This window comes from Rhagoletis zephyria, unplaced genomic scaffold (assembly GCF_001687245.7).
Source record: "Rhagoletis zephyria isolate East Lansing unplaced genomic scaffold, Rhagoletis_zephyria_1.1 Rzeph_scaffold_07392, whole genome shotgun sequence".
Taxonomy (NCBI): Eukaryota; Metazoa; Arthropoda; class Insecta; order Diptera; family Tephritidae; genus Rhagoletis; species Rhagoletis zephyria.
Window position 1 is genome coordinate 262 of NW_016164475.1, and position 16,652 is coordinate 16,913.

Sequence of the window (16,652 nt, forward strand, 5' to 3'; positions counted from 1 at the left end):
AAAAACCGTGGGGTATTGAGGCCCTCAGGCTTATAACATAAGCTTAGCTCTGCGATCCCCACGGGGCACTCCAGGGTATAAAAGCTCCACTTCCTAGAAGAGGTGAAATGATTGAAATAAAAATTAAGTGCAAAGGCTGACACAGCCAAGGACGAAACATAAATTAAAACTGCCGAGGCTCGTGACCCCGAAAGAACCTCGGGCTTAGGTTATAAATTAGTACGTCCACACCCTGCTGGTACTTAATGACAGTAACGGGTATAAAATTGTTGAAAGTAGTCCTGTGACCCCGAAGACCCTCAGGCAACTAAATAAATTAAAAATACATAAATTAATAACTATGATGACGCCGCTGGTACTTCACCTACTATCCTCACGTGAATATATCGACCGGACTTCATCAACTCAAAACTCTAATCTCAAGAGAAAACTTAACCGATTATAAAACAAAATATCAAAGGTGAATAGGGAAAAGCAATATCGAATGGTGATTGACTACAAGAGGTTAATCACAGTGACAATAGCAGACACCAAGAATGATAGAGTACAAGATTGCGCCGTCCTGGGCGTTGACATTTGTGTACCACAAGTAAACAAAGAATAGAGCGAAAAGAAGAACGAGTTGAAACTGCCAAAACAGTTCACTTTACAGTGAAAAACGTGTTTTAATTTTGCTAAATGCGAAAATATTGCATTCTGCTGATTCAGCAAACGTTTTAGTGCACTCCATTGCTTTGCAATTAAGGCTGCTGCAGAAAACTGCGGCAGCATCTCAGCGGGATTGATTAGTTAACTTGCTAATGGAGGCTGCTTGGAGCAGAAGCAACATCATTGTGAGGAAATGCTGTTAATGTAATAATAAAAAAAAAATTTCGAGAACGGCTTTGCCGTGACCTATGTACACAAAATGCAGCGATTCGTCCCAGCGCTACACTTGCATCTACGCATCTTGTATCTTGATGGCTGTCGCAATTTAGCACACATCACTTCATTTTATTAGTTTTTACGCAGTCTTCAACTCAAAAATCACTCACAAATTGTAAATTAACACAATTTAAACTGCTTTTTCGCTTATAATTCAAATTTCTCTTCGCTGATTTGTAAACAAAGGTTTATTTACAAGTTACCACAACTGTCAAAATCGGCAAAACCAAAGTAGCGGTACCACTGACGGCGCCACCTTTGTTCGCTGCACCGTGAGCAGACACGTATCTTAACCCTGACAAAAACGCGACACTTTGTAACCTCGGACAGGCTAATTATTACACTACGATAGACTTGACGTCTGGTTTTCACAAAATACCAGTGAAGGACTCAGACATACCTAAAACCGCTTTCTCAACGATGAACGGAAAATACGAGTTCCTACGTCTACCCTTTGGACTGAAAAACGCGCCCGCTATTTTCCAAAGAATGATTGACGACGTATTGAAACAATACATTGCTTTGTCTATATTGATGACATTATAGTATTTGGAAAAGATGCGGACGAACATTTAGACAACGTAGAAAAGGTTTTTTCAAGACTCTTAGGAGCAAATTTAAAGGTAAACTTAGACAAAACATGTTTTTTCGAAAAGGAAGTTGAATTCCTTGGCTATGTAGTTACTCCAGATGGTATACGAGCTGACCCAAAAAAGGTGGAAGCTATAAATGATTTCACCTCCCCTAAATCTGAAAGCCCTGAAGAGTTTCTTGGGTATGACTTCGTACTATAGGAAATTCATTAAGGATTATGCAAAGATCATCAACCATTAACATTTTCCTTAAGCTGTCGCAATTATAATGCAAAACTAAAGAGGTGGAAAGCACGCATCGAAGAATATAACTGTGAAATAATTTATAAGCCAGGGAAGGCTAATGTGGTCGCGGATGCTCTTTCCCGTCTTAAGACCGAACTCAACGCCTTAACGGATTCTGTGGTGGCTCAACCGTCAGGAAGCGAAATAGGAAATAGTGATGAGGTAGCAACAATGCACTCCGCTGAACAGGATAGTTCCGATCTTATACCACACGTCGAGGTCCCCATAAACGTCTTTAGGAATCAGGTGATATTTAGAGTAGGTCAGGAATCTCGATGTATGCTAATAATTTCCACAGGTATAGGATCAGGATAACTCAGCGCCTAGTGGAAGACGTGACCATCCCTGATAGAATATTCGATATAATCGAGGAAGAGCATCGCAGAACCCACAGGAATCCGAAGGAAAATAGAGAGCAGATTCGAGAAAATACTACTTTCCAGGTATGTCAAAACAAATTAGGGATTATGTTAGGCAGTGTGAAGTGTGTAAGCTTAATAAATATGACAGGCATCCGGCTAAGCCTCACCTCCAGCCGACCCCGATTCCCAGCTACCCATGCGAGATCATTCACATGGATATTTTCGAGATTGGAAAACAGAAGTTTCTGAGCTGTGTAGACAAGTTTTCAAAATTCGCAAAATTATTCGCTATCAAAAATAAGTCGTCCATTTATATCCGAAGGAAACTTACTGAAGTTTTACATTATCCACTAGGGGTAGGGGGGTGCTCGAGCCGCCCCCCCTAACTTTAAAATTTTCCTTATATATAAGTTAACACATCCGCCGTCACCCAACATGTTGCATTCCCACAGTCCAGCAATACACGTGCGCCATGTCAGCATAATTGTGGTTCACAACATAATTGACATCCTACACCTTTGTCAAGGCCAAATGCATTTCATCATATCATGCAATAGCAATATTGCACAACGTTATCAGACACCTATGGGAACCGTCGGCCACAGTTAGTACCTCTGGCTAATGCTTACGCAACCATTACTATAACGGAGCCAATGCATTAGGCATTGCAGCGGTGTCAGCATAATTTCATTTCACACGGTTGTGAAATCAGTGTGTTGAAACTTACAAGTTACCTGTGGGAATTTAAAGCCAAGGCGGCTCACTGACGTCGCCTATGTCTGGCTATAGAACAACGGCAGCGGAACAGGCTATAAAGGGCGGCAGAACTCGGAGCAGCGGCAGTTGCATCGGGGTGTTACTATAGTCAATTAGGCTTATTTACTTATCTCAATAAAAGCCCTTTTATTATAACGTTTAAATTACCTCTTTTAATTCCAGGGCAAGTTGGCCCTATAATTTTTTTTGTTGTCCAGGACCTTCAGTCCTTAACTTATATATAAAATAGTACCCTGAAATGCCAGCTTAATTGGGTCGAGCCTCCCCCCCCCTAAATTTCATTCTGGCTACGCCGATGTGTATATTCTTGTTGGTACATCCCTACTCCCTCTCTCATAACGATTTGAAGTCAATACAACAACAATAAAAACCCAGCAGACAAAAATGTAAATTAAGGCAAATGTTAGTTTTGCACTCTCACTCTCAGTTTTGCATTTTACAGTTATTTTTTACTTAGTTGGAAGTCAGATGACTTTTTTCTGTATTGTAATTTATTGAAGAAGTAATCACCAGTAAATAATATAGTTAACAGGAACCATAAATGTAAATAATAATAATGTAAAGATTTACTGTGGAAAGGCGGGACCGCAGGAAAGTGGCAAAAAATTGTGGAGTTTGCTACTTGAAAATATTTAGAATTGGGGTGTTCACAGTTCGTTCCAAATTGTGTCTGAAAATGTAGACGTCTACATTTTGAGACATTTTTAGCATCAAACTGTGAGCACCCCTTGCTAGCAGTCGTCGCAAAATCGTCTCAAAACTTTGCTGGTGTTGCCAGACATTTCTTGTTTGCGTGCATTGTTTATATGTCGCCTTTCGATTTTGTTTCTGAAAAATTGTAATTATTTAACTTAATTACCAATTCGTAATATTTGTTATTCCTTTTCCTTGATTTGTTTCTTTTCATCAGAAATTGCGCTCAAATTAAATGCAAATACGGAAAACGTGCCCAATAAATAAAAAAAATGTGATTAGTATTGCCATAATGCAACCCTGCTGCGAGGTTGCAAAATGTAGACGCGTAAAAAACATACCTTTGAGTGTGACAAAATGTAGACGGCGTCGTTTTCCAATTTTGTATGGGAAACAACAACACCACAGATTTTACGGTTAGAAAACGTCTTAAAATGTAGACGTCTACATTTTGAGACACTATTTGGAACGAACTGTGAACACCCCAACTGATAAAAAATCAGCCTCATTGCGTAGGTCGTAAATTAGGCTAAATTGTACGACTCGACAACAGTAGCATTGTCTATTGTCGTAATGAAATAAGTAAACGACCAAAATCGTCGAAAACCATACAGTACTGCCAAGTTTTTCCGTTTTAATACACTAGTCGAGTGGAAATTTTAGGCAATGACGTGCAATTTTCGATACGATTCGACTCTCGAAAAACGACTGGCATTCGACACGACTCTCGCAATGAGGGTGAATATAACCTAAAGTGTTCCCAAGGGCAAAGGAAGTCTATCAAAAAATATTACGGTCCAATATCTTGTGAACTTAGCAGCAAGTAGCGATGCAGCCACTATTACAGAAGCGCTTAAGGTATTAAACTTTAATGCAAATCAGTATACAGCGAGGCGACGAATTGCCAAATTGGCGCAAAGGCATCATAAAAGAAGGAAAAAGCTAATTTGACCAAAATATATGTGCGAGGGTGGTAGCATTTTGCTGTGTAGCCCGAAAACCGGACCGTTGCCTATTGGGATATGTTAGGCCTTTCAGAATGCAATAAAAAACATATTTTTAAGTTTCAATTGAAGGTTATTTGGTCTGACAAGACTCAATTAATTGCTTTCAATCAGATGGCCGGGCATGATATTGGATCAAAGACCCAAATTAAGCCCATGCGCAACATGTGAGGCAAACTGTGAATCACAGTAGTCGGTCAATAATAGTTTGGGGTTGTATTTAAACAATTTTGTGGGTCCGTTAGTAAGCATTATGCGTAAGGAACAGTATCTGTTCATATTTCAACAAAATTTGCAAGATGTAGTCGAAAAATGAGTTTCTGCTGAAAAATCACCCAAAACATACTCCATATGTTCGCAAAGACTGGATACAAAATAAAAAATTTGCTAATTTGAAATGACCTCCACGGATATAAATCTCATCGAGAATTTGCGAAATCAACTAGAAGCACAGCTTATTAAGTATCCAAGTCCGTATAATCAAGTACATGAGCTGTGAAAGCAAACTAAGGACATATGGAGGATATACCTCCAGAAGTTTTACAGAGATAAAAATAAGGTACGCCAAATCGCACCCAGAAACTAAAACAAGCAAAAGGGTACTGAACATTGTGTTAGTAGTTCTTTTTTTCTTGTTAAAATTGTTAAAAAGTTCTTAAAAATATATGAGTGCAAAACTGTAACATCTGCCTTGATTTACATTAATGAAAGTCGATGACTGAAATAAAAAGTGTTACACCATGTTACAGTTTTGCCCGTCACTGTATGTAAGTAAAACGCAAGTTATACTTTTTTTATACTATCTGCTGGCATATCGTCGCCTTAGAGTGTTAACCTGCTAACGACCAAAAACCATATTTTACTGTAAGGCAAAAAACTAAATATATCTTTAACTCTTAGTCGTAATGGGCAAATCCTACATATAGTTTGTTAATCGCGCGACGTTCTATGGCCCTAATCCAGAACGAATGAAAAAAAATACGTTTTTATGGTTTTATTGGCGAATTTCTAACTTAGCAGGTTTAAGTTTTTGTATTTTCAAAATTGAAGTGGATTTAGCAGGTTTTTTGTATGAATAAAATTGTTTCTATTTTATCTATTGTGATTACAAGCTCAATTTAAATATTAATTAAAATAGTATTCCATAGATAAAAGCAATTATATATATATAAAAAATACAACAGATTTATTCTTCCGTTTATTGCAACAAAAATAGGCAGTTTATAAAACATATATTAGTAACTATACGTGAAGTATTCCTCTCTCAAATTAATAGTACAAAGACCACATATAAGATAATTTAAGTAGGAACTCAATAATGCCAGAAAGTATGATACATATTATTCAATCATGAGGTAAATTGTTATAGTAGGCGTGGTAATCTTCAGGAAGTAATCGTTTGAAATACTGGAGATCTCATACTTTCTGCGAGCAATCGTACGCCTACTCTCGTATAAATTCGGAAGATGAGAAAACGGCAAGGAAACAGCTACTGGGGATTTTCTTTGCGGTATTACTTCCCATTTGTTGGAGAATCTTACTTTAAAATGTATGTCGCCACTTGCTGTATACGGTAGGGCTCGTATGTCAGTTACTTTAGCAGCATCTTTGCCGCGACCGGGACGAAAGCTATTAAAGAATTGAACTGTGTTAAAGCTTTTAAAGAACATGTAACTAAGATAAGTTACGTCATATGGTTTTGGATTTTTTCTAGCTGATCTACATACTTCAATGTATTCTGCAGGAACATGGATATCTCTTTTCTTAAGTGCTCGTTCGATAGTGGAATGGATACAATCAGCTTCCATTTGGGTATGGCCTACTTCAAGAAACTTTTGCTCAATAATGATATTGTTATTTATAGCTGTGGATAACAAAGCATTAGCCATAATACTGTTTCGGTTTTGATATGTGCATTCGTCGCTATAAAAAATTACTGTAATTGCCCCCCGGGACTATTATTTGGTACTATTCCTACCCTGTCGGAAACACAAACAACCAAAAAGAATTTGGTACTACATTTTTTTCTATCAAATCCATCCACACGCTGGAAAACTCTTCTGCATTTAATCTTCCTTCTGTTTCGTTCCACAAGTAACAATAATTTCCTTGAGATATAAAAAATTAAATCTTATTCGCTGACTATTACCTTGGCTTAAACGCATAAAGTAAAGCTCGGAACACTTTGACGACTGCAACTTCACGACGTAACGACAGCGACATCATTTTGTCGACAAATGTCGCCTTGAAGCCAGCTTCTTAAACATTTTGAAGACCTCAGCGACATAGCAAACAGCTGATTTTAAAGTTTGACATTTTGGTATATTTATTTCACAAATTGTGTATTTTTATTTAAGTAAATAAGAAAAACATGAACAATCAAGAATATGTGATTAATTTTGCGACAATTTAATTTTGCAGCACTACATCTACTCATTGTCGCCGGCAAAATTAGAAATAGATTTAATTTGGCGACGTCGACAATTGCAGTCCTGCAGCCAAGATGTCGTGCTGTCGTCAAAATAATTGTTTCCGTAAGAACGTGTGTATTTAAAATTTGACAGATGCTGCTTGTCGCTTGCTGTCGTCAAAGTGTTCCAAGCTTAATACTCTAAGATAGAACAATAATCGAGCGACAGAAGCACAATATGTTGGATTTAGCAGTTGAATTTGAACTGATTGTACTTAGCAGCTTTACTCATCAAACAATTTTTGACAATTAAATTTTTATATTGACGTATTTTTTTGCTTGCCAACTGCGGAATCGCCTACTCCTTCGAACTGCATCAAAAAGTCAATTTTGCCAAAAAACGGATTTAGCAGGTTTACACTCTAAGCCGACGATATATGATGGAATTATTTACCCGACTTGGACTTGGCACTGGAGTACACTTTTTCAAGTAAGTACTTATAATGCCCCTGTAGTGGATGAATCCAATGTGGTTTGCGACCAGAAACCAATCAAGCGTTTCGATTGAAAAATCCTACAAGGTATGTTAAAGAAATTTTAATAGTCGTATGTGGAATGGTTCATTTCTTTTTTTTTCTCTCTTTGAAATCCTGCTTACCTGCTTGTGTATGGTTCGCGAACAAAACTTTACTTCCTTGTAAGGATTAAAGTTCTGAACACATTGAAAACGACGAGCTACCGACCACAGCTTCCAATTTGTCATCTTTATTATCTAAGCGCTTTGTCGATGGCGACATGATTTCTTTGAACGCGGCAGCGACATCATGAATTTGTATGAGTTTGACATAAAAGAAGAGGAAGAACCTTATCTGTCGCCAGAAAAATAGAAATAGATCTAATCTGGCCACAACCACAGCCGTCGCGTAGCCCGGTCGTCGCCAAAATAATTATCTACATAAGAGTACGTGTTAAAATAATTTGACAGCTGTGGTTTGTAGCTCGTCGTTTTCAGTGTGTTCGGGCTATAAAGCTTACTGCGATGTTCACTGTGAGACGTCTTGAAGAGGAAAGACTGAAAAGATTCAGCGTGTTGTTGTTGTAGCGGCAATACTAAGCCCCGCCTGTTTCGGGTCAACTTTTCAATCATTATCGTCGAGCTCAACTAACGGTAGGCCCGGGAAACGAGCTGTTTCGATGGGGTCGGACCAAAGGGAGAGGGGTGTTAGTTGAGTCGGATTGAGCTGGCATGTGAAGAGGTGGTTGGTGTCGTGGGGGGAGTCTCCACATGCCGGGCACTCATTTGGGATGTTTGGGTCGAGTCTGGACAGGTAGCTGTTTAGGCGGCTACAATATCCAGACCGTAACTGAGCCAGGGTAACGCGGGTCTCTCTAGGTAACTGAAGCTCCGTCTCTTCCACAGGTGGTGATTGGGCTCCGATAACGACATTCCTAGGCCGGGAGTCGAGGTAGGTGGAGACAGACTCCCTATGAATGTCGTTAATCGCTCGTCTGTACGTCATTGGGTCCAGTGGTTGGTCTGTGTAGGTCTGGACTGCGTCCTTGTACATGAATAGGTGCCCCCTGACGTGCCTGGGCGGAGGCTCCTCCTCCAGCAGTGGTCTGTTGGGGTGTTCGCTTCTGTGACACCCCACCAGAAACTGCTTACAGAGCATTTTGTTGTGTTCCCTTACGGGGAGCACTTGGGCCTCGCTGTGTAGGTGGTGCTCAGGCGTCATCAGAAGGCACCCAGTCGCTGTCCGGAGTGCGGCGTTCTGACAAGTCTGTAGCTTCGTCCACTGCGTCCAACTAGTCCCCGGCGTCCAAACTGGCGCAGCATAATTTAGAACCGGCCGGCCAATTGCCTTGTATGTTGCCAGCAACGTTTCTTTGTCTTTGCCCCAAGTGCTGCCGGCGAGCGACTTGAGGACCTTGTTGCGGCTCTGTACTTTGTTGACAACTGCGGTTGTGTGCGCGCAGAAAGAGAGCAGGCTATCAAAGGTAACCCCTAAAATTTTCGGGTTGTTCACCGTCGGTATTGGTGTGCCGTCGACGTGAATGCCTAATTCAAGCCTGACCTCCTTCGTCCAGGTGGTGAAGAGGGTCGCCGTTGATTTCGTTGGGGAGAGGGTTAGGCTCCTTGCAGTGAAGAAGCGAGAAAGGCTGGAGAGATAGCCGTTTACTTTTGAGCAGAGGTCATCAATTCCATTCCCAGACGCCAAAATCGAACAATCATCAGCGTACGAGATCAGGGAAACTCCTTCAGGTGGCTGGGGGAGTTTCGAGATGTAGAAGTTAAAAAGTAAGGGGGAGAGAACACCACCTTGTGGAACCCCTTGTTTTATTCTTCTTGGTTTCGAGGTTTGATCTCTGAAGATTACTGATGATTGTCGACCACTCATATAATTCGCCGACCATCGCTTCAGTCCCTGTGGGAGAGAGGAGGCCTCAATGTCTTCTAGCAGCGTGGAATGGCAGACGGTGTCAAACGCCTTTGACAAGTCCAGCGCTACTAGGACAGTTCTCTCACAGGGGCGGTTTCGATTTAGGCCACGAGTTATCTGGGTGTTTATGGCGTTAAGTGCTGTTGTTGTGCTGTGCACTTTACGGAAGCCATGCTGATGTTTCGCTGGGGTTAGGTGGCAGGTGAAGTATGGGAGCAGCAGGGCCTCAAGTGTCTTCGCGACCGGGGAAAGGAGCGTTATCGGGCGATAAGAGTCTCCTCTGTTGGCGGGCTTCCCCGGTTTCAGCAGTGGGACCACTCTCCCTGATTTCCACACATCAGGAATGATGAGAGTGGTCATAGACAAATTGAGGACCTCCGTGAGGTATGCTACCCCCACAGGCCCCAAATGTTTCAACATCAGCATACAGATTCCGTCGGGTCCAATGGCTTTGGAGGCTTTCGCCTTCCCGATGGCCCCCTTCACTTCACCGCTGGTGAAAACAAGTGGTGCATTGTTTTTGGGCAGTTTGTGCAGCCTCCTGGTCACTCGACGTTTGGCCTTGTCTACCGAAGGATGCAGTGTGAATTGCCGACTGAAATAGTTCGCGCATTTCTTCGGGTCCGATGAGGCGTGACCTTCGAATGAAATTTCCACTCTGTCATCACGCTTCGTCGGGTTGGACAAGGACCTCACGGTTGACCAGAGCTTACTCACACCAGAGGTGAAGTTACAGGCCTTCAAGTGCTCTTCCCACTTTGTCCGCTTGTGTTGATTTACCAGTTGCCGAATCTCCAAATTAAGTTCCCTCAAGCGAGGGTCCCCGGGGTCGACCTGGCGTAGGTGGTCACGCTCATTTGCTAGTACAGCTGCTTCAGCCGGGAAATTTGGGCGGACTTCCGCGATGCGTCCGGACGGTATGAAGCGAGCTGCTGCGGCTGTGACTACCTTGCGGAACTGGCGTTCGCCAGCATGTACGTCTGTGGGTGTGGGGAGGGCGGCGAAGCTGCTCTCGGTAACTTCCGCGAAGCCGTTCCAATCAGCTTTGTTGAAGTTGGTGTAGGTTCGGTGATCCGCGGGAGCAAAGTCGGTGGGCTTATTGATCGAGATGATTATGGGCAGATGGTCTGATGCTAACGTTAGCATAGGTCGCCATGATATGCTATTTATCAGACCAGCGCTAGCAATTGTTAGGTCTGGCGAGCTGCTGCAGCTGCCCACAATCCTGGTGGGGGCGTCGTCGTTCATGGTGCAGAATGTCGAATCGTCTATCTGCTCAGCCAAACTGTTTCCCCTCCGATCATTGGCCAGGCTTGAGTGCCAAAGATCGTGGTGCGCATTGAAGTCACCTACTACCAATCGGTTTTCGCCTCTGAGTAGCGCACCTATGTCAGGGAGATATCCAGCCGGGCAGCAGGTGACAGGGGGTATGTACACGTTAAATATTTCGAGCTCGACATCGCCTGACCGGACAGCTATGCCCTGACATTCTAGGGTAGTGTCCCTTGGGTCGATGTCTTCTTCGATTAGCCGATACTGCACTGTGTGGTGTAGAATGAACGCTAGTCCTCCACCATTATCTCGCTCGCGATCTTTACGGAGCACATTGTAGGCGGCGCAACCCAACAGAGTTGAGTTGCTGTGCAACTTCGTTTCTTGGACCGCAGCTATCAATATGCCGTGCCGACCCATGAAGACTGCTATCTCCTCAATCTTGCTCTGGAGTCCGTTGCAGTTGAGTTGGAGTACGTTCATGTGCCTTGGGAGGCTGGTCGCGATACGGGGGGTCAGAGAAGTGTGGGGCCTACCTTGGGCCTGTTGCGCCTGACGCAGTTGCTGTTGCAGCCTGATGGTAGGTGGCTGCGATATGGGCGTTGTTGTCTGCGCCGGCGGTGCACTACAGCAAGGGGCGCTGTAGTTGGTAGTCCACTCGCGAGTGGTGCGTAGACCAGAACATAGCCGGAAGTGGCACCAGCCAAGGCATGTGTTGCATTTGACTGATGTCACATTCCGGTATATTCTGTTCTGGCACACGGAGCAGATGGTGTGGGCAACCAGTAGCTGCTGGTTGGCTCGCGCTCGCGAGTGGGACCGGCCGGTAGGTTGTGTGGGAGGGGTGTGTTGGGAGGTTTGCTGTTGCTCAGGGGAGCTTCTAGGGGCCGTGCAGGCTCTTCGGGTGCTAGGTCGCACCCGTGCATTACGCGAGTGGGTAGCCGTGGAGGCTGATTGTGCCATTTGGCTTGAGCAACAGGGAGCCACAAAGTTTGTGGTCCACTCCCGGTGAGACCTAAGGCCAGAGCAAGTTCTTAGGTGACTCCATCCGTTGCAGGAGTTGCACCTAACCGAAGTGGAGTTCGGGTGGAGTCGATTCAGGCAAACACAGCAGAAGTAAATTTCAGGTCCGGGGTTGGGCTCTACGCCCGCCCGGAGAAGGATGCGGAGCAATCCGGCTGCAAGGTATTGCTCCATGGACGAATAATGATTGGTGGGTATCGCCGATCTAGACGGGGTTAGATCGCCGAAACAACAGCCCTTGGTCGGGTAAAACCCGAGTCATTCCGGTACGTAGAACCGGCTGTCGTGGGAAGATTCAGCGTGCGCACCAAGAAGGTTTTGTCTCGACACAATAACAGGGCAATTTCTATAGGTTCGTGTTTTCTAGGAAAAAGAACGTGTGGAAAGTAAAAAAGGCGCAAATTCAAATAAGCTGTGTTTAGCTGTATCACTGCGCGTCAACCGACACCAGAAATCTGGTCGGGACTACAAGCGCAATTACAATTCATCATACAAATTTATCATCTCACTTGTCCGTATGTCGCTCTGGAAAGAAATATATTTGAATGTTTTCATAAAAATAAATGCAAATCAAAACGGAAACAATGACAACAAATTTTACGCATATTGTTGTATTTTAGCGCAAAACGATGAGTTTCACAAATATTTTAAATTATTGCCTGGAACATACACATTCATCGTTATTATTGAAAACGCAGAACTTGGCACGAATTTTTAATTTAATTAATTCATATGATTTTTCTCAAATATTTCTCAATTTACATTTTAAAGTTTTTTTCTGAAACTTGAATGTAACTCTGTGCGGAGAATGAGAGAATTGAAAATCAGGTGATCTCAGCTGTTTTCAAATGTAAACAAACAAAATGGCGCTTTCCATACTTGTAAGCCTATACAATGCCTGGTACGCTTTCCTGCAAAAAAAACTGCAAATCGTGAATTTCGTGAGCACCTGGAACGCATGATTTAAAGTTATTTCCTGCGAATGTTTGTGTAAAACAAAAAGTTTGCGCTTTATAAAGTTAAGTAAAGTACCGACCTAAAATTACATTAAAGCTAACACAAAGCTTCGACAATAGTACATAAATTATTCTACTAATACAATGTAATTTTAATTAAAATTGTGATAAATAAAGTCCTCTCTCCCAATCAAAAGTAACATGCATGGCATGAAAGTCCCAGTAAGCAGTCATATGGTAAGCCATATTCGTCAGCACTACAATATACTCGAAAAGCGCAAAGAAAGTATATACTGTGTGACGAAAATAAAATGTTTTACTTTAACGGTTCAATAAGTTGGTTATTTAGTTACTTACCGCCTGCCTCGCACAACGAATTATGCCGCAGGAAACAATAGCCGGCTAAAATAAATGCAGTGACGTTTGTTATAAATAAATTTCTTTTGTACATCAATGATTTTTCTTCCATCGGTAAGAGTGGTGCTTTACGGCCATTTTTGTTGAGAAAATAAGAAATAAGCATATAAAACTCACTGCATGCAATAAAAACAACGAAGGAGTTTCTATGAATCCGATAGTTGTCCATGGATGTCCACAACGATAAACTTAGCAAAGCTAAATTTTCAGACATATTTAACAAGCAAGCAATAACAGCATATACACGACGATTTCGCCGGATCGTGTCTTTATAGTATTGCATATACATTTTCGATACCACAATCCGAGCGGGCAATTGCAGTGTTATTGCCAATCGCCAAACTGTTTTTTGCGGTTCATAACTTCCTATGGCCGATGATATGGAGGGCAAATAATTATGTACATCACAGTGCGTGGAAGTAGAACTTTCAAACTCGAACAATAGCGACCAAATAACACAAAATAAAAAACTGCCCAGGGCAAGACTCACAACGGCTATGGCAATTTTGCCAAATCGGATGCGGAAAAGAGGTTGTGGGCCATCTAATCGGTTGTAGCTACCCGAGATTGGTAACATAATACTCTTAAAATCACTTTAAACATATGCTTGTTTCTGAATTATTAATTTGCATCGTTTACGTTTTGCTCTTTTTTTTGCTACTGCTCTTGGCCCAAAATGCTCAAAATTATACCCACCATTGATGGTTTTACCTCAATGGGCAACCAACCCTCCCATGGGCATATTAGAACTGAGACGTCGACATCAATTTTTATAAATAATCGATGTTTTGAGATAAAATCGAGTTTCCAAAACATCGATTTTTGATTCCGACTTGTAAAACCGATTTCAAGGGAATTAATAGCGGGGCCCATACAATCTAACATGGGTGACAACATGGTTTGAAGAAAAAACTGGGGTTGACTGAAAACCGGACGGCGAGGAAACTCATACTTTTCGAGTAATTTGTTGTTAAAGTTGAAAATAACACCTAACAAAATGTACGATAACAAACCATTCCAAACAAATACCAGTGTACAGAAAAAGGGAAAATTTTAATATGCGGACGGCAAATTCTAGAAAAAGTGGGGTTCAGGGGGAGTAGAATAGGACTCCTGATTTCAAAAATGCCCCACTTTTTTCTAGCAACCCTATAGTTTTTATATAATTTGTTGTTAAAGTTTTCGTATAAACGATGAAAAAGATAGCAAAATAACATCAAACTTGGTGCTGCCAGACAGGAATTTCGAATAAAAAAAACCGGATTTTTAATGCGGAATTTTCACTTAGTAGAATCCTCCTTTCTGTGTTGCCGAGGAAGAGTGCCTGAACCTTTTGCAGAGAACACCTTTCTGTGTAGGCGGCATTCGGCCGCACTTAGGGATTATAACTCTCACTAAGTAGAATTCTCCTTTCTGTGTTGAAGAAGGGAGGCTGAACGCCTTTTGCAGAGAACAACTTTCTGCGTAGGCAGCCTTCGGCCGCACTTAGGGATTATAACCCTCACTACGTAAAATTCTCCGTTCTCATGTATTGCTTTGAACAGTATGGCAACACATCTTATGTGTCAGTTTGCAACCATGTGTTATTGTAAATATGGGCGCAGTTTAATATAGTTTACAAGTTAATACAAGTTGCATTAAAGTGATTTATATACAAGATAAAATAAAATAAAAGTGTGTAAACCATTAGGTAGAGTGTTATGTGCATTTATATATATGAAAGTATATGACAAAAGCACTCTTTGATAAGGAAATCAAGTGGAATGAATTAAGAAATTTTAACAACAAATAACTTATAAACAATTATATTGTTTATATTTTTAAGTTATACATGTTTTAGAGGATACCTTCCTTAACACCCTGACCAAGTTTCGTTTGTTAATTCCACCTGGTTTTCTTAAAACAAAAGGTGCGGCTGAATACTAAAGCCCACCCCAGAAAACACACATTTCAACTAAATTAAGCTCTTTGAACGTTTATCTATTTTATATTTTATTAATTTCATTATTTAACGATGAGGAACACATTTATAAATAATTTGTCTATTTTCCATTAGACAACCGAAATAGTATGTATGNTAAATATGGGTGCAATTTACTTTAGTTTACAAGTCAATAAAAGTTGCATTAAAGTGATTTATATACAAGATAAAATAAAATAAAGTGTGTAAACTATTAGGTAGTGTTATGTGCATTTATATATGTATGCACATGAAAGTATGTGACAAAAGCACTCTTTGATAGGAAATCAAGTGGAATGACTTAGGAAATTTTAAAAACAAATAACTTATAAATTATTATATTCTTTATATTTTTAAGTTATACATGTTTTAGAGGATACCTTCCTTAACATCCTGACCAAGTTTCGTTTGTTAATTTCACCTGGTTTTCTTAAAACAAAAGGTGCGGCTGAATACTAAGGCCCGCCCTAATATTCATCTTTAATGTATGCTGATATTCATGCTTAATGAAAAATAATATCAATAGTTAAGTACATAATTAACGCTTGTGTTTTATAAACTGGAAAGCTCAAATCGTAATTATAGCATTGAATGGAGTTTTCTTAAATGTAAGTTTAAAATAAAAAAAGTCCATTGTAAGATTATATTTTTATGAAAAACATAAATTTTGTGAATTTGATTACACGGGGGCGATTGGGACTTACGCTCCGGTGCAAGTATGATAAAAATAAATAAAGAGAACCAAGATATTTGGATGTTAATGGTGAATTCAATAGAGTCGATTTATTTCAGTATAGATATATATATATATAAATGTCGAATAATACAATATTTGAATACCTTTGGACGGGATTGGCTTGGTAGCTGGTCTGCTCGGGTTGATCTTCTGAACCGAAGTGAAAGAAAAACTTTACGGGACCTTTAATCGGACCGCCGGACAATAACTGAGTTAAGGGGAAACTTGACGAGAGTTCATTATCCGGCGGGATATTAAAATTAACCGTGCATACTACCCCATGTGCGCATGCACATATCTGTGTATGCACATAAACATATAATATATATTATATGTTTACACAGACACTTATGCACGTACATATGCTGGCATTAGGGGGGTGCGTAAATAGTAATATTTAGGCTGAAGGCCTAAGCATACCGGCCCCCTTGCGATAAGCAACATCTGGAAAATGATTTGTTACGATGCAGCTACCAGGCTCACCTGAGTCCGTTTACAATTTCAGTCATTTTTATTGTTTGCTCAAAACTGCAAAACAAAATATCTCCGGTGACCAGTGCGTTAATGTCCGTTCTTCTTCCTACTGCTGGGAGATGAGAGAGAGAGAAATAAAGGTACAGACGTGGTCATAATTCAATGCACTTTTATTTAGAAATAAAAAACTAAAATAAACGTATACAAAAATTCATTATAAGCAAGATTAAGAAAAAAAGATGTTATTGAAAAGAGTTGTTTATATATATTTTTTTTTTAGTTAGGCGCGGTAGGCGCCCGAGAGTACTCAACCAAATATTGTACT

The 16,652-nt window shown here is 40.9% G+C and overlaps 2 protein-coding genes across 2 annotated transcripts; both read right to left on the reverse strand.

Moving 5' to 3' along the window:
- Window positions 1-5,814: 5,814 nt before the first annotated feature.
- On the reverse strand, window positions 5,815-6,875 carry LOC108374140 (uncharacterized). Its single transcript, XM_017630111.1, has 2 exons — window positions 6,366-6,875; window positions 5,815-6,267 (listed from the first exon to the last, which is right to left on the reverse strand). The coding sequence occupies exons 1-2, from the start codon at window positions 6,386-6,388 to the stop codon at window positions 5,979-5,981; spliced, it is 312 nt and encodes a 103-aa protein (XP_017485600.1). The 5' UTR covers window positions 6,389-6,875; the 3' UTR covers window positions 5,815-5,978.
- Window positions 6,876-12,717: 5,842 nt separating this feature from the next.
- On the reverse strand, window positions 12,718-13,912 carry LOC108374141 (Post-GPI attachment to proteins 2). Its single transcript, XM_017630112.1, has 2 exons — window positions 13,098-13,912; window positions 12,718-13,033 (listed from the first exon to the last, which is right to left on the reverse strand). Exons 1-2 carry the CDS (start codon window positions 13,732-13,734, stop codon window positions 12,897-12,899), a joined length of 774 nt encoding a protein of 257 aa, XP_017485601.1. The 5' UTR covers window positions 13,735-13,912; the 3' UTR covers window positions 12,718-12,896.
- Between the last annotated feature and the right edge of the window lie 2,740 nt (window positions 13,913-16,652).

Excerpts from the sequence above, each read along its gene's own strand:
- LOC108374140 (XM_017630111.1), bottom strand. The coding sequence starts at position 6,388 with ATGTTCCTGCAGAATACATTGAA. Across the intron at positions 6,268-6,365 it reads TTCCTGCAGAATACATTGAA|CTTTCGTCCCGGTCGCGGCA; the intron begins GTATGTAGATCA and ends ATTCTTTAATAG.
- LOC108374141 (XM_017630112.1), bottom strand. The coding sequence starts at position 13,734 with ATGTTACCAATCTCGGGTAGCTACAACCGATTAGATGGCCCACAACCT. Across the intron at positions 13,034-13,097 it reads TTCGTTGTGCGAGGCAGGCG|TATATACTTTCTTTGCGCTT; the intron begins GTAAGTAACTAA and ends TTCGTCACACAG.